Source organism: Falco naumanni, chromosome 1 (genome assembly GCF_017639655.2).
Source record: "Falco naumanni isolate bFalNau1 chromosome 1, bFalNau1.pat, whole genome shotgun sequence".
Classification (NCBI taxonomy): Eukaryota; Metazoa; Chordata; class Aves; order Falconiformes; family Falconidae; genus Falco; species Falco naumanni.
The window spans coordinates 27618208-27640793 of NC_054054.1; the positions used below are offsets into that span (position 1 = coordinate 27618208).

Consider the following 22586-nt stretch of genomic DNA (forward strand, 5'->3'; position numbering starts at 1 on the left):
TAACCAGTTTAGGGGATCAGTTAGGTGGAAGATGAGAGAGGGATGAGGACATTCCCTCTAACAGTGTAAACAAGGAGAATGGTGAAGACAGTGACAATAGGGTCTGCCACATCATCATGGCCCTACTATCAGCATGTTACCAGAACCAGCCATCTACTCATCCACCCCAGCACTACCAGGGACTGCCTGCTCCTAGGAGAGATGACATCCCTAAGGAGATCTCCAGGCAGGACAGCAGTAGTAAGTAATGCATGTAGATGATCCGCAAATAATGGCAACAGCTCAGCAGAAACCCACAGGAATGTGAGTGATAGACCAGGTTGTCCAGTTCTCCTTAGCACCCCTCAAGCGTGAAGCACCTTGGCAGACTTGGCTAAGGCTGAACACAGACAGATTTCCTAGAGAGAGGAATCATTAGCAAAATCCCAACATTCATCCTCCCATTTCTCATGTAGCCAGTACACTGAAATAAGGCCCCTTCCTCTATTCTGGGGACCACATGCCTGTCTCTCCCCCTCCTCCCCGCAACTTGACTCTGGGCTAGAGACAGGCACAGACAGTCAGGAGTGTATGTGCCAGGCCAGTAGTGACAGTGATTTGTTGCAGCAGATTACTACCCAGAAGCCAAAAAGCCCAATGCCAGCAGATAAAGAGTGCTATTCCTTGAAGAACCAACTGCATCTGCATGCAGAGTGAAACAAGTCATAGCTGAATACAGATGGCACATGCATCACTCCCATCATGACACAGAGAAATTTCTTAAGCTTTTCAAGAGGTTCTTTCCCCACACCCAGCTGCATAACCAGTGCAATCTTAAAGTTGTATTGAAAATAACAAGGATAGAGAACTTGAGTTCTGGGAAGAAAATTAAAGCCTTGAAGTTTTGCATTTATAACAAGTATGTAGCTCTGGTTGTGAATGTAAGTCAGTCATAATTTACAGATAGCAAACCTGATTCCTTTTCTCCTGGAAGCTTCATCCTTTTCCTAATTCTGCCAGAACTGATGCTGCAGCTGAACATGACACCTTGCATCAACAGTTATCCCACACGCCCAAAAGGCAGCATTCCTTCAAGGCAGGATGTTCCACATAGAAAGGGTCTTGCTGGGAATGGCAGAGTGAAAAAATTAAGGTAAAGTTTGGAGAATCACGTGCCCCAATCTTCCACTCTGCTTCTCATCCTCTTGATCTTTTAATCAATGTGTAAAAGAGCAATAGCACATGGGAGCTATTTCCTTTCAGCACTGTTCTCCTACCTGAGCACACGAGGATGCAATCTCCACGTTATCTCAATTTAATCTTACCCCTTACCTTCTTCTTTCAGCATCTCCCTGCTGCCTCATCACAAATGAAGGAAAGCAGGACCTCACGTGCTGAGGGGCAGGGGAAAGAAGAAAAGAGGAACCTTTGCAATAGCAGGGTTAGGGAGCAGCGGGTAGGATTCCTGGCTTGATTTCTCTTCTTAGCTCTTGCCACATTGAAACATCACAGAAACCTCAGAACCCCAGGTGCATGCTTTTTTCTGTGATGTGTCAGCACCATCTTATACTTGGTCTCACAGATTTGTACCACACACCTGTTATTCCAGGCCTCCCAGGTACTGAGGAAGCAGAGGAAACAGAACATGGTAACATCTACTATAAGTACTTCAGATTTGGACTATGTAAAAACCTAAAGTTGTCATTTTAATTCCTTAATAATAGATCCTTGTTTTCATGCCCTCCTCTTATGGATGGTCTTGAAATCCCTCCCCATCTTAGCTCTAGATGATAAGGCATGAGTTGGACTTTGAACTCTCAAAATACTTCCAGGGACAAAGATAAGATTACTAACCCCAACATTTTAAGACTGGTAACATTGCCTTCAGATTTCATTTTAAAAAAGTTTCTTTATTTAGAACCACCACCCCACCCCAGATTAATAGACTTTTCTGCCACAAGGTCAAGTGGAAAGGGACTGGTGATCAATCTATCTCAGTGTCTTAAGTAGTTCTACTTTCCTTTTGAGCATCAGTTCAGGTTTAGAACATGCCAAATGCACTGGTTTAGTACACTTAACATGCAAGAAAAAAAGTCTAAATTGCTATGTATTTAATTTAAGTCTTTAATTAGTTCTTAAAATTTCTTTTCAGAAGGAAAGGACAGTGGGAGTTTATAGGTGTAGAAGTTTCATCCAATGTGACAAAGCTGACTGCACTGAAGTCAGTATTGAGATTCCCTTCACAGTTACTACTACATTCAGTAACCTCTATGGTCCTATTTAAGAGTATGGACTGCACTATTCAAGGCACCAAATAAACACATATCAATAAAAAACTGTCTCATCTTTGGTTTAGTATAAGAGAAACGGCAGCAGAAAAGCGGAAGGTGTGCGCAAGCACTTTCTCCACAAACTAATAACCCATCTTTTTAGTTTTATTCTTAAAGGACTAGGATTTGATAAACAGCATATTCTGTTTCCTCAGTTCCCTTCTTATTACATTATTTTGAGGTTAATTTTCTATGCCACACAGATGGACCTCAATATGCATGATTTAGATACTGCCTTTGGCTCTGCACAGCCGAGAAAAACAGATGCGACAGCCACAGAATGCAGGGACTACTCCTTTCCATGCATCCTCCGATGGTAACTCTGAGGTCTCTAAGGTAAAAGCAGGCATCCAGTGTTCATTGCTTACCATCTTAGCTAACACAGTAAGCTAGTATTTACTGGGGACAGAATAGCAAGTTTGTTATTTCATGAATAATTTGCTAAACTTGACCTATGCTTGGTCTGGCAACTAGTCATTCTCCATGGGATACCAGAAGCAATTCTGGCAAAGAGCTTTCTTTACCCAAGAAGTACCGGGGCTGTTAGAGCTACACTGATATCCCAAACAAGTACTGAAAATGCAGAAACCCCTTGTATTAAAGTCAAAGGCTAACCTCCAAATAACCCTCTCAGGCTCTGCAAATGCAGACAATAGCATGCAATAAAATGGAAACTTCTGCTCTAAATTAGACATGCAGAGTTACACACACCAAGTCATGGTAGCATACAGTATAACAGGCTCTGAGATTTGGGTATGTATTGAACTAATTATGTTTAATTCAAAGAGGCAACAGAAACCTGCTGTATGTAGAAACATTATCTTAGTATGTCCATGGTATTAAAAGGCAGTTTAGTACACTTAGTATCTCTAACCTGGTTTATGATGCATAGTCCCACACCAAGTAGATCTTCAGCAAATTCACTGTTAGTTTCTTGTTTATTTGGGCCAAAATCCCCAAGAAAGATCACTGTTTCTGAAACATTTGCCCCAAGTTTATCAAAGTCTCACCTCAGGCTTTCATCACTTCTTATTAACAGAAAAACTTGCTTTGTAAATCTAAAGCTAGGTAAAATTGCATAGTATTGTAAGATTACAGACACAGAAGAGAAATAAAAGTCCCCACAAAACAGGCTGCATTTCAGAAATCAGGATATTACTTATAATATTTAATTAAAACAAGTTTTGATTGAAATATATTTGCAGTCAACTTTTAGTTCATAAAGCTTTCAGTTTAACTGATTGGGGTTTTTTGGTCCTTTAAGGGTAAAGGTACTTTCCTTCCAACATAAGATACTAGATCCAAGAGAACCCAGAATAACTCTTAATAAAAGCAGAAGTCTTTTTAGTTTGAGTTCTCAGATGTTTGGTCCTAAAAATCCTTATTTCTTAAATAATGCACTTATAATGCTGTAAAAATCAATGAAGGTAGTAATATTGCTATTTTACTCAGTCTTTCGTTGAAGATTATTTTTTTCTGGTTGAAAGAAGTGTTTTTCAAGAGCGTTGACCAATTCATCTAGTTCCTTCTTCAGCTTTTCAACATCACTGAGAAACAAAATCCACACAAATACATTCTGTTACTAGATGTCTGTGATTAGAAATGTAACTTTTATACTTATATAGTATTTTCAGATTAATTTTCATCTGTGAGAAAGCCTTGGAAATCATATAGTCTTAAAGATAAGTAATTATTAACTTATGTAATGAAAATAAGGCTATCATTCAAGGATATAATTACTAAACATAAAACAGTTTAAAATATATTAGAACACTTAATAAGTTTAAAGCAACTGTGTATGTAAAAAGACAGTGAATGTATTTACTTCTATTTAAGGCAGAATGTTTTTCTTGATTCTTGTTTTTACTGAATGTGAAACCAAGTTCAAAGGGATTTCAGTGACAAGACGGCGTCAACAAATTTTGCAGAATTGAGGCAATGCATTTGCATAAAGCTTAAAATAATGACTGTAGTAATACTACTTGATCATAGAGAGCCTCTTCCCCACCAAAACAATACCAAAAAGCCACACAGCCCCTATTACACAGAATTCACTGCTGTACGTGACAATACCTGTTTCCAGGTGGTGCACAAAGTTCAGAATAGTATTTGATCTTTGGTTCCGTCCCACTTGTTCGCATTGTGGCCACTCCTCCATTAGCAAAAGTGAATGTTATCATTTGGCTACTTTTACTAGTGGGAAGTATCTATAAATAGTATGAATAATTTTTAGAAGCTTGGACAGTGACTGCATATAACAAATTCAAGACAAAACGGATGACTTGATGTCATATCACTAAAGGATCAGCTAAAATTAAGCTTTGTTCTGTTTTCTTCATCATCGTAGTCTTGAGACCACAATAGGCAAATGACAGCCTTACCCTCAACCTAGAATCTGGTAGCAGCATATTACTTCTAGGTAGCTCACTTCAAGTCTAGTCAACATTTTTACTGCAAACAGAAATTGCTCTGTGATGGCATTTCTCAGGAGGAAAAGAAACACGGATTGTGGAAAACTAAAGAAACCAAGCCACATCTCCACAGAGAATTTTAGTTGCACTTTAAAGAAAATAATGCAAGATTGCTGTAGCAAGACAGCAAGATCCTCTTACCGCCCTTTACAGACTGTCAACTTGGAGAGGAAAACCACCACAAAACAATCAAAAAACCCCAACCCTCCCACTCTCCCCAAACCTTCATTTCCTCCCACCAAGGCAAAACAATTATCCCAATCTAACTTGTTTTAAGACTCAGAATGTAACATAATGTTAGAGTTTTTCATTCATACATTTTTTTATATATGTATATACATACTTACATGATTTATATATAATTTTTTAAAAAATATACTTACAGCCTTTTGATCTGGCTGGCTGCTGTCATACCCAGTAGTTAGATCCCTTATTCCAGAAACTTTAAATCTACCACAAGATTTTGGATATGTGTTTTTTCCATCAAAATTTCTGAGGTTGTCAAAAAGCTGTTGAATAACTTTAGGATCATGGCAGATGAAATATGAAGCTTTGGTAACATGGAAGCCATATCTGTGAAGACAATACTAATGAATTGAAGAAGCAGTGTTCTTCTTAAGAGTTGTACACCATACACATTATACAACCTTCTATAAAGCAAGAATCTATACTCCTAGTCACCCAACTGCAGCATCAGTTCACCCCCTTACCATTTTAAAAAGGCCTCAACAGCTTAATTGTCCTATTATACATAAAGAAACTTCTGTGCAGAAAGCTTTTCCTTTTAATGATTAAAAATAAGAAATTTTACTGCTAAATGAGAAGAAAAAAAGATGTCATCATTGCCTTGAAGACATCTAACCATCAGAGGAAGAGAACAGACTACATCTAAACAGCTACTTTGACAGCTGACCTTCTCCAAGGAAAACAAATCCTAGACTGTTTTTTCCAATGCCACTTCAGAAGCTGCTCTCCCATTAAAGTGTTTCTACTAAACCAAACAGTTTAAATAACATTGTCTCTTTACCTTCTCTGTTTGCTGCCAGGTAATACGACGCAGAATCTGCATCAAAGACAAATGACCTGCTAACACTGACTTTTCAGAACAGCATGTAGTTGAAAATCATACAAACCTAGACTGGTCGTTTAATTGAACTCTTACTAAAGAGCAACACTTGATGATTATATCCTGGTTGCCAGAGAAAATCTGAAGGGCAGAATCTTTCATTCAAGATGTTCATGCTAGAAACCTGAACGGTTCCCTAACGGAGTCATGTTTATACCCAAATGGACATCTTGAAGGTCAATAATTGTTAAATCAGTCTTGACGATCCAGCAAGGGAATTACCAAAACCTATCCTATAATTGAAAGAAGCGATGAGCCTGCTAGGACAGTGTCCTTTTCCCAATCTGCATTTGTTTCCTTGAGAAAAGATCCCCCTTCTATACCTCCACAACCCAGAGTAGAGTTTCTTCTATTTCAACAGCAACCACAAGACAAATCTGACAAAGAATAAAGGAGTAAGGAGTAGAAAACTGCAACTCTGTATTAGCCACAAACAAACAACAAAATCAAACACACAGAAAATGACCCCCCAAAACAAAACAAGACCCCCTTCTCCAGTTCTAGTTATCAAGCATCAAATCAAGGCAGATTTGTATCCTTCCCTGTTATGTAGGTTTTCCACAAAGAGTGACTATGACTATGTGCAGTGACATCTTTGAGGTACATCTACAGACTGCTTTTATGCTAAATAAGCTCTGACTTTTAGAGTCCTCTTCAGTAGTTACGTAAAGAGTGGCACTGTGACACACAAAGTTCCACTCCATCAAATATTCTGAGGGCAACCTGAAGGAGGTGTTTACTGAATGAGTATTAAAAAAAATAAGTGCAAGCCAGAGAAGGATAATTCTTTGAATATACACTTCCAGCTACCAGTACTTCAGGGATTTCTCATGTCAGATGATATATTTGCAGCTCTAGGTATGCATTCCTCTTCCATGCATTTATATTACTGTTTCTTGAACACACCTAAACTTCTGCCACGTACAATAGCTAATAAATCCTACAATTTATTTATGTAGTGTGTTAGCAAGTGTTTCCCACTTGACTCCTTCTTAAACAAGCATGGCTAGTGCTGCATGCAAATGAGTTCTGAGGATTGGTAAAACAAGCAGCACCAAGGCTGGAGTCTTCCACGAGTCTCTGCAGGTTCCACCACTCCTTCGTTAGCATCTGAGACACGAAGAGGTGGAGAGTATCAACCAGCTTGTGCTGCTACCTCCTTTAAAACAAACAACCCAAACTCCCCACAAAAACCACTGTCTGTCCCATGAAATCCAGTAGTCACCTTTGCTATTGATTTCTGTAGGTCTATGAACACATTAAGAACAAAAGAAAAGCAGTGCCTTGAATTAAAAGCTCTCAAAGGGATACCCTGCCATATATGGCCAATAGTTATGGCAAAACAGTCACAGCACTTCTGCATAATCAGTTCAAATCTCATTCACATGTAGAAAGAGAAACAACCACCATCTACTATCCATTAAAAAAAAAAAAAGGACAGATTATCATCATAAAAAGCTTAATTTTAGAGCCAACTAGAATTAATTTAATCACAAGTAGCCCTGCAAGCAGGACAGAAGCAAGCTGGCTTCTATGAGTAGCATAAATATGCCAGAGGTACTTAGACCCATTCTGCAATCAACAATTTTGTGCATCTGGCACATTGAAGCAGCTGGCGACACTATGATGTCCACAACACAGTAATACTACTGGCCAAAACCCAGGCCAATCTTCTGCAAAAGGACCCAAGAGCAGAACTTCCCAAAAGGGAAAAACTTTTCAGACAAGCAAACAAAAACACCTCAAAAATCTCATTAACTAATAGGGAATTACCAAGGTAATACTATTATTTTTAAAATACCTTAAAATGACACAAGTCATAAATATATTCATGAGGCAGGAGCGCTTTCTAGAAAATTACTATTAACACACAATTGTGTTAATACTGCAAGGACCCAATTTTTATTTCTTCCTATACTATAGCTTGCTAGTGAGTCCCTATTAACCCCAGTACATGGAATGGAGAAAATCTGAAAATTAAACAATTCTAAGAGAACTCACTCATCATAGACAGCTTTCAGCTGCTGAGACAAAGACAAATTCCTGGTTGCCAAAAAGCTAGCCATCTCTGCAGTTATAACAGCAGCGCTGACACCATCTTTGTCCAGAACAGCAGGACAGCACATATATCCTAAACAAAGAAAATTATATATATTTTTATAAGAAAATGAGATTAAATGGGGATGGGGAGTTAATAAACCCAACATCTTTTAAAGGAGAAATGCACACTACCATAGTACAGACATTTTATAGTTAAACAAAAAGTGTTAATTTTGACAAGCAAGGCATTTAATGGAATTTCAAGCTAGAGATAGATTTGTGTCAGTGCTAGATGCTCCTGAGCATTTTTGAAGCTCTCGTTAAAAAGAAATGTCATACTGCAGGAACAAAGCAAGTATAGCACTTTGTCTCAAATGTGATTACACTTACATGGTAGCACCAATAATTATCTGTAAAATTAATCACATTTTCCCTGGTTTTCAGGTACTGACATACTCCAAAAATAGCATTATAGCTTTTGTTTCCTTCTAATGAATTCACAGCTTTTGTTCATGGCTTTCCAGTTTACAAGTATAATTTGGGAGATTTTTTTTACTTTTTATTCACATTTAAAATCAGCTGAAAAATGTCAGGTAAACAGACTCAACCTGAAGTCTGAAAAATGTGTGTTTGTTTTTTTAAAATACCTTGCAGAGCGTTTTCAGTCCAAGTCTACATAGCTATGCTACTGAAGGTATATACATCTAGCTCCTCACATCATCATACTCTGTGCTAAGCAGAGATACACAGGATTAAAACTAGTAAAATCGATCAGCCAAATGGATGATTATTGATTACTCACTGGAAATAGACCTATTGTGCTGAGGGCACCGTTACATTGGCAGTTTTTGCAGCAGGACTACTTTCACTATTTTACAGGATACCAGAATATAACATTCCGTTTCATACCTATAGCCTCCTCAAATGCAAAAAGAACAGCTTTTCCCTGGTCCATGAGCTGTTTGGCACGGTTGCCCATCCACTTGAAACCTGTCAGTGTTTCCTACAGCAGTGAGGAGAGGTGGGAAAAGAAAGGCCTTAGAAATAAAAGTAATGTTTTACAAAGATATGACACTGCATAGGAAAACGTATAAAAGAATATGGAATAACGTGTCACGTTGCTTACCTCAAAGTGAAAACCTTCCTTTAGTGCAATTGCTCTCAGGATTTTGGAAGAAACAGTACTGGATAACATGTAGACATCTTTAATGGCACAAGTATCCCTATTGTGATTTTTCCAGCAAGTGAAGATCCACCAGCCTAAAAGAGCTCCCAGCTCATTTCCAGAAAACACTTTCCATTCACCACTGGAGAGAGGAAAAAAAATAAACAAAGTGTATGAATTCAAAGGATAATACTGGAGGAAAAAAAATAATCTATTGGTTCTTGCATACATGAATACTAACAAACAACTGCACCTGAAATCCAAGTACCAGTAACAAGGTGTCATGTGTTCATTTTGACCAAACAAAAAAATTCCTCCCCGAAAATAAGTGGTTACCTTTGTCCTCCATAATACATACCAGCTTTTGAATTTATCAAAAGATGAAACAATGCTATTTCCAGCATATTTTCAGTAAAACAAAAATATTCAGCAAATTATAAAATCCGTGATTAAGACAAGCACAGAGACACAAAAATACAGTTCTTAAGATCAGTACTTTTAGTTGACTCTGACAAATGCTTTTATATATAATCACAAATACATCAATGGTCATTGAGAAGATTGGAAAAAACCTCAAATGGGTGAAAAAAAAATATAATTAACATTGACATGTTGCTAGAACAAGAAAAATGGAAGGAAAAAAAGAAAGATGGATGTCAAAAATACCCAAAAATTCCCAGTCACAAAAGGGGACAAAGACACTGCCAAACTGACAGAAATCAAGACCTCCAGAAACAGTACCTGTTGTGAAAGAGAAGCAGACTCAGTCTCCTGCATTTATTGATGCCAACAGGCACAAAGCAATGCAAAGTGACAACTTAGTGTAAGAGCTCTAAGAGACTGTGCTCTAGCAGGAGTTTCTGTCAAAGAAGAAGTACAGATACTGTAGAAGCCTATATTAATATATTCAATTAGTGTATGAACAGCTAAAGGAAAAGTCTGAGAGAAGGACGCAGGACTGGAAGTTAGGAGACAACTAAGACTGGCTACACAATTAGCAAAGAGGTAGCAGAATGAGAGCACTATGCTCTCAGTGGTGATAAATACAATAAACTAACATCCCCTCTTCAAGCCTCTGATAGCTGTAAGTTTTTAGACAAAAACTGTTTTAACCCATCATAACTAGCATAAACTGAAGCTTTTAATGCTTTTTCCTCAATGGTGAATTGCCAGCTGAGGCTGGCACAGGACAAAAATATTAAAATAAAGATATTCCAGCTACCACTGTCCAAGCAGAGTCCAATTAGCCCATTCTTCTTCAAATGGCAGAAAAGCCTCCTTAGTTCATGCTGTGAGGCTAATGAGTTAGAAAAAGACCCAAAACCCCAAAGAAAACACTGCCACCTTTGAAGCTGCTACAAGATCAAAAAGTATTATCTGGTGAGCAAAATGGGTATTTGGCATTGTGTCCTTTTACTGGGTTTTTGGAATTTGTGTAGCTGATAGAGGTTCAAATATTTGCATCATCCACAATCACTGGATGTGAATGCATAAAAATGGGGAACTGAGTGAGAGAGGCCTAAATCATCTGATTAGAAAAACGTCTGGTCTAACAGTATTGAGAAAGAAGGAACTCATGAAAAAACAGAGATGTTCCCTATTCCTGAGATTATCAGCAAACTATATAAAGGTTCTCCTGAACATTCAAGTAATTATTTAATAAGCATAGTATAAAAGAACATTCATCAGTCTTGGGTAAAAAATTCCTACCTGAAAACCTACCTTTAAAAAGCTATAGCACAATCACAACAATTCATGTGCTTCTGTGCATCCCTCAAGTACGGCAAGTGTCAAGTATTTATTCAGGTTTCTGTACAGTATCTAATATTAATCATCATTTCACCTGCTGCCCCCACTGTGGTCTGCTTCATACAGTCCTCTCTCATTTCTACACATTTTCAGTCCAAAATTGACTAATGTGACTATTTATCTTCCTCTGCAACACAGGTATCAAAAATCTCCCAAATGAACCTAGCCTTTAGGTAAAAAATGTAAATGGCTTGCAATTCTTTATTACCATACCTCTCTTGTTTCTCTGCCACTGCAAGTCGATCAGCATCAGGATCATTTGCTAAAATTATTTTTGCCCCATCTTTTTCAGCCAAAGCAAAAGACAATGTCTAGAAAAGTGGTAAGCAAGACGAGATGAGTGTTAATACTCCCAAATAACATTTTCACTTTCTTTATAGTTTTTAAATAATTTTCCCCATTTATTTAATCTCAAACACCCAAAATCATGATGTGTCTCTACAAAAAAGTAAATTTCAAGCCTGGCAGCAGTAGAGCACAGTCAGGATATTTAACTTCACCTAGATCATTCCACTTCTTCAGCCTGAGTTAAACACTATTTAGATTCAACAAGATCCTTCAGTAACAGTGTGTAACAGAAATACTTGCAGCCAAAATTCTAATGACCTGTCAGGACTTCCCCTGCTGCCTCCTGGTGAAGAATCAGAACAATTTAGTCTTTGTATTTCAGATGTAAATTGTAGAAATTTCTCAAAACCAACTGTGAAGATCTTATTGTTATTATTTTATTTTTTTAAAGGAACTGAATCACTTTGTTCTACGTGCAGATGCTGCCAATTCCGTTAAAGCACAGAACAAATTAGTTTAAAGTTACAGATAATTACTTCCCAAGTGGTTCAAAAAGTTAAAAATTTCAATGAAAGGATACCAGCTAACTCTTCACTAAATGTAAGGCTATGAAAACAGAAACAAAATAGACCATCAACCAATATTTATAGCCATGACTACTGGCAGAAAGGATACGTTATTTGAAATACATTGGAACTATTAAAAAAAAATAATTCTATTTACCAAAACACCTTTGCCTTCTTCAGGATTTGGGTACTTTACTGTGGGAAAGTCTGGATCAGGATCCTTCTGCTCTGGAACAGCAAAAGGAGGGCTAAGGTCAAATGCCTTGAAGGCCAGCTGCACAAATTTATGACCTACGCCATGCACAGAAGTATGAACAAATTTCAGGTTTGTTTCCTTGTTTATATTCCTGAAATAAAACACATTAACAGTTAACTTGGATATGGAAGAATATTCTGCAGAAAATTGATTATGTTCAGAAACCGATACAATACAGTATTCTATATCACTGTTAAAATTATAAACTAAAAAGGTCAGATTTTAAAGGTAATTGCTTGAAAACTGTCTTATGCCTCATTTTTCAGCAATATGAGTCACTCTTGCTATCTAGTGTCCTGGTATGTGCAAATCACTGGAGTAAGATAGTACACTGCACACACCTCAAAGGAGGTGAGTGGAAAACAAATACAACTGCCTAATAAGACTCTTCATCCCCAACTCTGGCATTTAAATCAGCTCCAAAGACTGTGATCACAGTGGACCGAGAGCAGCATGCTTCATTTGAGCGCACTGTTTTATGAAGTGCATTCCTGAGACTGTAGAACATGCATTGAAACTCCTAAGGAGACATTCAACTCCTATTCTGAAAATGCAGCATAATTTCTCACATAGACCAAACTTTCTAGTAATCCTGACTATGTTTTTAGTAAGAGTAAGAACACGGTTACTGGTGGTTAAAATTTTGACGTAAATAAGCAGATTAACAGGTTGCTGCTCGCCTAATCCATAAACTGATCCTACGAGTTAATCATAAAATAAAACATGCACTTGATTTTGCTGAGTAAAGTTTTACTGAGCAAGTGACAGGAATAGGCTCATGCAAGGTGCCCAAGGTCACCAGGAGCACACACAAGGCTACAATGACAGAGCAAGACCTCCTTCTTCCAGAACTGGCTTAACAGCCTGGTTCACCTTCGCTCTTAGCAGCCCATTTTAAGACTGTTGGACTCTCAGCGTCAGCGCAGCCCCAGGTACACAACACAGCCCTAGTCTTGCTGTGGCACTCGGTTGATGCATGGCCATGCACATACAGGGAGATGATATAATCAGAACCTTGCTCACTTTGCTGGGTTAGATTTCTGCCAGGCCACCTATATGAACTGGCTTACTATGTCAGCATGCAGCTGCCAGTGCTACCACAAAAGGTGACAAGAAGGCACAGACAGAACTGGATCACGGCAGGATAATGGCCTCCCTGACTTCCATCAATTTGAACTTGATGGAAAAACCCATACTCTTAACGGAGTTAACGCCGGTTACCTGTGAAAGCACTGTTTCTGTATGTCTTTGAAATACTCCTTATTGACCGTGGCATATGGATCATGAAGTAGTAGGCTGCTGTCAATCAGTTTGTCATCCCAAGCCTGAGACCACGGCTCTTGGTTCTCCTCAATAGCCTGAGAAATTCCTTTGTCATGAGGGGAAATGATCTGAGCACCATTTTCCCAGTAAACCTAAATAATAAATAGCGTAAGGGAATATTTGGTCATTAATATTGTAGGATAGCATTGTTATTTCTTTTGTTGGCTAAGGTGCACTACCCTCGGTAAAGTATTACAGTAAATTAGGCTGAATTATACCAAGAGTATTCCCCTGTTCATATTCTCAATGTTTCCTCTCACATCCCATTTTTGTTCTATTAAACAGCTGCCTTTTTTTTTTTTTTTTAAATCAGAAGATATCAAAATCCATAATGGAACACAAAACAAGACCCAGCTCATTTACTGAAAAGATTCCAGTATCAACCTGTCTGCCAGGCTTGGGACTGATAACTTGCCTATGCTATTTCATATACCTTCTTCCAGATTTTTAGGTATAATCATTATATATTGAAGAATTTTTAAGAGGAAAAAAGGGCAAAATTGAAACACATTTCCCACCAAAAAAAAATTAAGAAGATAGGCACAAAAATTTTGCAGTTGCCTGCAGCAGCAGTATTGCCACAACAGCAAGCACAAATTCAACTAAGTGTCAAGATGTTCATTACTTGCAGTCTTCTCCTTTTTGATAATTGTTTACACATCTAGAAAGAGGTATATTTCCTATGTTTTACTTTTTGACAGTTGTTTGCACACTTCCTTCTATTGATGGTTTACAGACCACAGATTTTACAAAAGCAACTGGCCATGTACATATGTAATCCAAATATCAAAAATTAAGAAAAAATGAAATTGATGAAAAAAGTAGTCGATAAAGCATCCAAACAAGCTATCAAGATCAATACACAAAATATTTTACAAAGCAATTTTAAAGAGACATGAAGTTCTGAAGGGAGAGACAGCAAGAAATTATTCCTGCTAATGCCTTGTTTTTCTATTAAGCTGACAAAAAAAGATCTCCCAATTTCAATTTTTGTATTTCGGAAACTGTCTGTATATGACTAGTCCAGCTATGGATGACTGGCAGACAGGCAGCTCAGCCATGTCTTTTCCAGTGGAATGCAGATTTCTGTCATAGAAAAAAAAAGTCACACCGGTAACTGTATCATTTAGCAAAAAAAAAAAAAAAAAGAAAAAAAAAAAGAAAGTGCTACAAAAAATTAATGGAATTTATTAAAAATGCCTTGTACAAGCAACTCATTAGATTTCACACATTTTTAATTCTCTGTGTTTGTAAAACTAAAGACATCTTTTAAAATCATGAACTGGAAAAGTGATTAATTCTTTTGAAAAGAGGTCAGTTAATATTTTAAAGTGTTCCAAAGTACACGAAGTACTGCTTTTTAGAACTAAGATTTTAATTATGTCATTAGTATGACATGCTACTAGCTTTAAATACATACATCTCATTGATAGTTTGATCTCTTCTAATTTGGTCTATATGATGATAGGATATACACAATAATATTAGTGTCTCTACGTGGAAAAAAAAGTTTGAAAAAGAGCCAGAAAGTAGATCGTATAGAAATACCTTGTAACCATTATCTTGTTTGGGATTATGAGAAGCGGTAACCATAATTCCAGCACAAAGCTTCAGATGAGTTACTGTGTATGGCTGTAACAAGAGAAAGTTATCTGAAGTGGAACGTGCAAAGTATTTTATATTATTTATTCTCACGCACATGCAATACTTCTATACTGCTGAATGAAAAGAAAGCCAGGATATGACTCCTACAGACCGACTCTCTAAAGCAGAAGCTTTACTTGCTCCGCTAAACCCCATGTGGCACAACTTGAGTCCTTGCTTTTTCCTGTGCATTTTGCCTTTTATATATATATTCTTAGTGTTGTATCAAATGCTTTGTGGATCTCTAGAGTGGGGTTTCTATAGAAGGCAACCGAATGTGTTGCCTAATGCGGAATGACCTGAGATACCAGAGGTCTTTAGGGGTGCAAAGTCTGTTGGGGTAATGACAGAAGTCTGCACAGGGTAGAGAACTACACCTGCAGCAGTCTCATCCACACTACCTTTTGAGAGCAGCCCGTGGAGCAATTACTCCATCGTGGTTCAGAAAAGAATTGTTTGGGAGAGAGCTCTTATATAAATTAGCTCCACATGGGTGGAGTGAATGAAAAATATAGCATAGTTTGTGACCGTAAGTCCAGTTTGAGTCTACTCCTGGCTCTTTATTTAACAGCCAATGCAATCAACCGCCAAGTTTTGCAATACTGCTTTAAGCTGCACTGTGAAGAATCTGACCCTAAATCTACCAAAATTTCTGTCGATACAGGTATGCTACATATCAAGTCTTCATCCTGGTATGTTGTGTTTGCAGCACTTTACTGGAGCAACTGGTATCGGGAGAAACTTGTTTTTAGTGCAGCGGCAGGGGTTTTCTTTATTGCTTTAGAGGACTGACACCTAGTGATCTGATGATGAAAACGCGGTCACATCGAGCCTCCCGGCGCAACATTGTGTATTCCAACCACCTGCTATTTGAAAAGGCTACTTTGGATTCAATACCCCAAAAAGAAAAACAAAACCAAAGCACCAAACCAACCAAAAATCACAAAATTAACGGTGCGTGTATGTTTCAGCCTCCACAGCAATCTGGAAACAACGAGCTGTCTTCTGAAAGAAACATGCCTGAAAGCCAGAATAAATACAAACACATCCATCCCACTGTCACTGGCATTCCACTAAGCTTCTTCCTTTCTCTTGCTGTGGATGTCATAAACTAAATATAGCTAAATAAGCAGAGGTTCACAGCAGGTCCAGCTTAAAAAGTTAAAAGCAGTTTGTCTAGTTTTCCTTAATGTAAGTAATGCAAGATGTCTGACAGAATCTGTGTGTATATAAAAAGATATAATAGAGAAGCCTACCACAAAAGGAGTTGGTATTATATCAGAGAACAGATAAACTGGAACTCCTTGGCTGATGAAGGTATTAGCAGCAAGTCTTGCAAACCTAAACAGGAAGAAAAGATGCCTAGGAAATATATTCATTTTCTCACCAATCACAGCTTCACACTCTGATTTAAAAAAGAAAAACAAGAAACTAAACCCCTATAAACAACCCCCAAATCATTATACAGACCCAATTTAAATGTGTTCCCTCACTATCGCCAACAGACAAAGCACAACTCTAAGAACTGCTTTGGCATTTACAGAATACAAAAATACCATAAATCCCTTACCTTGCTTCACTCTACAGAAAGAGAAAATACTGTTGAGGCAGATATAAAATTATGATGGATCATATAAGATATCCACAAAATACTTAAATCCTAAAAAGTACCTTTTGCTACTACCTCCACTGGAAAGATGGGCACGAGCATCAAAACCAATCACAACTCCTCTCTTTTTCAGGTCACTGAAATTCTTCTCAAGGTATCTGCAAAATCCCTAAAGACAACAAGAAATTAAATTCATTAACCCAATCTTGATATTTAATCTATCATTGCATTAAGATGATTGCTAAGATGTTGACATCTCAGAAAGGTGAGCACACATAACATCTCACTGAACTGGATTAGGATTCAGTTTGTCTAGGACCAATAAACACCAAGAAATATCAGAAACCTTCAAATCAATATACTGAGTTGGACAGCATTTCAGTACTTTTCCAAAACTCAGAACCAACTCGAGAAAGAAACAGTTAACACTATCAGTCTGAATCACAGATTATGATAAATGATTTAGCTGTGTTAGGTCTCAAATAAGGAAGAGAAGAACTCGCCAATATTCCAGGTTTTAACTGAAATCTCTGTTTTTTACTGAATCTCACTCTTAATAATGACACATGTTTAGGGCATGAGACACCACCACTCCAGGCTGCAGGAATTTAAGTTTTGGGGATTTTTTATGCTCTCCCCAGGTAGATTTACTTTAGGACCTACATGCATATATATATATATGCAGCTTCACTGCATTTATGTAAATTTATGTTCAACATACACAAAGCTTAGCCAAATGCTGGCTACCTTTGTGGGTTTTGGTAGTTGTTACATCAGGACCAACTGATCCACTTGAGGTTAACTGTAGCTGTGTATAAATTCAATTGCAAATCAAATATGGAAAATCACTTATTTTCATGGCTTAATACCTCCTCTCTGCTTGTTTTCAGAGATCAGCAGTCAGCTAATAATTATTTACATGACTTCTGAAAACTGGAGGAATAGTAAAAAGCTTGTACTTCCACAGAATACCTGCTTGCTTGTCATAAATGAGGCTTATATATACAGCCAGTTAAGTGAGATCAAGTGCTGAACACAGTACCTGGGTTGTCTGGATAATAGTTAAGTCATTCATGTGGGAAATCCCTGCTCCCATGGCAGCTCTGAGCCCTGCTGTGCCGAACTCCATCCGTGAGCCGAAGTATTTCTGCAGTTCACTGGCATTTCCTTCAACAAGCAGTTGCTTCACTATTGCAGAAGTTTTTGGATTCTGTAGACACAAAATTCAGATATTCTAGAACAGGTTTTGTTTGTATGTTTGTTTTTAATACCCTTAAGCATCTTAACAGAACTTTCTTGCCCATTCTCTGTGCTGAGTTATTTCAGTATCAAAACATCACACACCACTTCAAGAACACCAGAACTCCTACTACATCTTCCTAATTTTAAGTCAGTACAATCTCAAGTATTACTTATTTTAGATTTATCTCCTTAAGTTAACACTGCTGTCAAGGCAACATGTATATATCACATTTTAGCAGGTGAAAAGATTTCCAAGATGTCCTTTAATTTTAATACTGCCTGGTTTTAAAAACAAAACAAACAAAAAAAAAGCATCTTTACAGTCCAGCGAACTTTTGTCATCACAACACAAAGACTACTCTAAACATATACAAAAGTAAGTTAAGCCGATGATTAATAAGTATTTGTTACTTCCATAGCTCTATAAGTAGAGCTAAAAAAAATAATAAATCAGAACCTTGACCTGAGACTGGCTAACACCAGAGGCAGCAGCAAAACTAAGCAGACTGGTCAGAAGATAAAGATAACAATTTGCAGTGTATGTGCAGGTAACGGTTGTAAAAACAAGCACAGCCCTCAGGAGGGAAGCCTAGCAACTACAGCTGAATTCCTCAATAAAATGGCTGTGCAGAGTGGTGACAAAAGGCCACATCAGATTAATCTGTGAACAGCGAAGGCCTTCTGAGCCTCACTGCTTTCCTTAGTATATTGCTTGTATCTACTCTATTGTTCTCAACTCTGTTTCCAAACTTGGGAATTAGCAAAGTCCTGTATCCCCAGCCTCTCAATCTTACTAAGAGAGGATATGTGAAGATTTCTGGATAACAGCGGAGCCAGCCAGCCAGATGGCACACTCCAGCCACCAGGCAACAGGGTTATGTGGAGAGGCAGCATCCTCCACAGGTTACTCACCATGATCACACACACTTTACACTGGAGTACAAAGGTTATAATTTCCAAATTGATAGAAGCTTTGATTTCTAGTCAACCAAATAACCTCACAGAAGTCAGAGACTGTACTATTTCTTGGATGACCTAGGTATGCTTACAGCAAGGGAAGGCATATCATCCTAAGCAAAAAAAAACCCAAAAAAACCCACCAACCCAAAAAAGTATTTTCTGCAGCTCCAGAAAACACTTCCGAGCACAAACTGTAGTAAACAAGTGAATGAGCTTGCATACAAATGTGTAAGCATTCTGCACACCAAACTGAAACCAGGGTCTGGATGCCCTAATTGTTGACCTGTGTACCCCCTGCTGCAGGACAAACATCATAATTTAAATAAATACTCAAAAAGCTCCAGAGCTTGTGATGCTAATGAGTAAACTATATAATGCAGAATAAGTTAAATGAGAAAAAAACCCACCACGTGTTTCCTGGGTGCAATAAGCCATTAGGTACCCCATAATTACTGATTTCCAGTTTAAGAATTACCAATTTACCAGTCCAAGAACGTTGTAACTGACGTTTCCTTGTAGAAGGCTCAACAACATTCTGTATTATTATAATTATATTCTGTAAGAATATATATAATGTTATGTTATTATAGAATAATATAGGTCAGCATAATTATTCTGAGTTTAGGCTGTTTAAAAGTTGACGTGAACTTTTTGCTGCAGTATCAGGCCTATGTCTCATAGGTAAAGTCTGAATGACATTTTTTGCATCAGGCTTTGTATGCTGCCTAGTCACCTTTTTTTTCTGCCCTGCATGAGCTCTATGCACCTGAGTTGTCTCTCACCACTGAAACAGGCACCTCTTTAGGTAGATGCCACACATGCTTAAATATATGTTGCACAGAGCAGAAGCTCTAATGCCAGTACACAAGGCCAGCTGGACACTAGGAACATCCTGTAGCTCTCACTACCATAGAGAAATTTCCCAGGTTTGCTATCTACTGTAACACTACAGGGATCCTCCAATTTTTCAGGTCTGGTTAAATGATCGTACCAGGCAGCTGCCCGAGACTCACAGTTTCAATCCACATCATTTGCTGGAGAAAACTTGATTGTGTGAATTTAGCTGTTTGGGTTATTCCCTGCTTCCCTCTGCCCCCCAAAACAAACAAACAAAAAAGGTAAAAGCTAGGCTCAAGTCTGTTTAATATACCAGAAGTATTTTTCCAGAATTACTGTTATAATTATTTATGGTTGTATTTGCCTTTTTTTTTTTTTTTAAATGATACAGAAGGCTGTTCCCATTTCAATTTTAGGACTGTTATGATGCCATTGTATGCAGCTAAGGAAAAAAACAGAAACTTTTTTTAAGCAGAATAAAAAGCCAAACCCAAATCTTCACAGCATCTCTACTAAAGAGGAACCCAGTTGTATCTGTAGAATTAAGTGCTGGTTTTTGCTTTCCTTGTTGGTTCTCTTCAGTTACCCTTTTTCTACTCTCAAATAACTGGATGTGAGTATGAGAACACTGATTTCTGTAAATGCAGTGGCAGATGATTTAATACAGAGTTAATATCCAGTATTACATCTCGCTTGAACATCACCTGGTAATACTTGAGTTATTTACTTTAATCTACACTACAGGAAGACCTCAAAGAGGCTTCATCAGTGTAGGAGCCCCCGTAAAGTTTTAGAGTAGGACTGCTACTGACTAAACAGGTTTTATTTTTTTAAAAAAAACATAAGCTACTTTCTATTCATAATTTTATGATTGATAATAGAAAGAATGAAAAATACACTACTACTGTAATGAAGCTTGGTAACAAGCTCAGTAATTATCATCTAGGTAGAAATTTCCTGTTAAGTCATCAGGACCATCTTCAGCCTTAAAAGCTTGCTCTTGCAAACTATTATCATGTAAGAAACTTGTAGCTTATCATCATTAAATATTAACCTATCTCTACACTTCAAAAAAAGAACTTTTTTTTTTTTTAATATCAGAGTAAATGGACAAGGGTTATATTGGATTGTTCTGTTAATACAAACCCATAACAGCTCCCCCAGAAATGAAAATTGCTCACTATTTTTGAGCAATCAGCAACGAGTATTGCGAACTAGTCAATTATTACTGAGTCAGATGCAAGCGTTAACAAAGAGTTAGCCTTTCAAAAGTAAAGATATCATAGGGGATGCTGCATTACATTTCCAGAGGGTTTTACAAAATAATTGGAATAACCAGCTTAGAATGAAATGAGTGGACAGAAGACAGGAATATAACTAAGGTTAGTCAAAAAGTTAAGAAGAGGCCCTTTAAAACCAGACTGTATTCTCAAAATCAATTAAACTGGGGGGGTGGGTGGGCAGGGAGACACAAAACCTTACTGTCAGCTTACATCATAACATTAGCATTCCCCAAAGAAGGTCTGGTTTGGCACCGCATTATCATTAATAGAAACAGCTGGGTAACTGATCAGTTAACCAGTTGAATGATCTTTAATGAAGAATCACAACAAGCTTGAGGTATTTCTAGTGATGTCCTTTAGAACCTGGAAAGGATACTAAAAAAAAAAGAATTATTCTATATTTTTATTGATAATCTTGAAATAAGAATACCCCTTCCCAAACAAGTACATAGGTTGCACAGAGCCCAGAGAGCACTGTACAGTGCTGAGCCCTGGGCAGTCATTACAGTGACCGAGCAGGGGCAATGGCCAGTGTGTTCCAATACAGCCAAAGGAACAAGTTTCACATGCAGGGACAAAAAAGAAAAAAGAAAACCCAACAAAAAAACCCAACCAAAAAACGCAAACCACATATACCGAATGTGGGCCTGCACCTCAGTAGGAACTGCAGCTGCAAGCAACTCCATAAGCATTTCCAGACCACCACTATGGCAAGGCACTTCTTTAGACATGTGGGATATAAAAAACCAAGGAGTTTACTTCTGCATATAGAGCTGTCAAGACCAAAACCGAAGACACAAAAGTAAGTCTTAAGATGTTTAAGTATTTTAACAGGAAGAGAAGTAACACGTGCTAAAGGATTCATAAATCATAACAGAAAAGGGGAGAAAAACCATGAGACTAAATAATGTTGAAGATTCAGGAGTTAATTTATTAAGTAAGGATCACTAAGCAGTGGGCAACACTACGGGGGGCGGGGGGGGGGGGGAGCGGGGAGAGCATGTATTCTGCATTTTCCAGTGGTTTTGAAGCATGCCTACGTGTCTTTTGGCAACATTATTTTAATCAACAAAAATACGGAGGTACCGGGAGGCTGTTAATACTGAGAGTCAGACGACGCAGCACCGTGTTCCTGCCTTTAATAACTAAGGCAACCGGCTGCCCCGACACGGCAGGGCACGGGCCCCTGCACAACAGCAGCTCGGTGCAGCTGGAAGCCGGGGACAGTACCCAAGGGACCAGCGACAGGGGTTTCTGCGAGGCAGCGAGGGCTGCTCGGCACACCCCGCCGCCAGGGCCTTGGGGCGCAGGGGACGGCCGCCTCTGCCGCGCCCCGGCACCGCACCAGCCGGCGCCCCCCAGAGCCCCTGCGGAGCCGGGGCGCCCCCTCCGGCCCGGCTCCCGCTCACCGCTCACCGCCCCCGCCGCCCCTCACCTTGTCCCACAGCAGCCACTGCTCGGCTGCGCGGCGGAGCGCGGCGTCCCCGGCCGAGCCCCGCGCTGCCATGCCGCCGCCGGCCCGCTCCTTCCCTCTTCCGCAGCGCGCCCGCTCCGCTCCGCTCCGCTCCGCCCGCCCGCCGGCGCCGCGCCGGGCCGGGCCGCCCCACCTCCGCCCCGCCCGCCCGGGTCAGGGTCAGGGCCGGGGCCGTGCCGGGGCC

The 22586-nt window shown here is 38.8% G+C and overlaps 1 protein-coding gene across 1 annotated transcript; it reads right to left on the reverse strand.

The window, feature by feature from the left end:
* Positions 1-3456: 3456 nt before the first annotated feature.
* PGM2 (phosphoglucomutase 2) lies at positions 3457-22495 on the reverse strand. Its single transcript, XM_040587706.1, has 14 exons — positions 22364-22495; positions 17649-17816; positions 16669-16775; positions 16254-16338; positions 14902-14985; positions 13252-13445; positions 11932-12121; positions 11134-11231; positions 9073-9253; positions 8856-8949; positions 7908-8037; positions 5164-5353; positions 4383-4516; positions 3457-3856 (listed from the first exon to the last, which is right to left on the reverse strand). The coding sequence occupies exons 1-14, from the start codon at positions 22433-22435 to the stop codon at positions 3754-3756; spliced, it is 1830 nt and encodes a 609-aa protein (XP_040443640.1). The 5' UTR covers positions 22436-22495; the 3' UTR covers positions 3457-3753.
* Between the last annotated feature and the right edge of the window lie 91 nt (positions 22496-22586).

Bases quoted from the DNA above. Each gene is read 5' to 3' on its own strand.
- PGM2 (XM_040587706.1), bottom strand. From the start codon at position 22,435: ATGGCAGCGCGGGGCTCGGCCGGGGACGCCGCGCTCCGCCGCGCAGCC. The intron at 16,339-16,668 runs GTACTTTTTAGG...CTTCCTGTTTAG, and splicing joins AGTGGAGGTAGTAGCAAAAG to GTTTGCAAGACTTGCTGCTA. The intron at 3,857-4,382 runs GTATTGTCACGT...TTTGTTTCTCAG, and splicing joins TGTGCACCACCTGGAAACAG to TGATGTTGAAAAGCTGAAGA.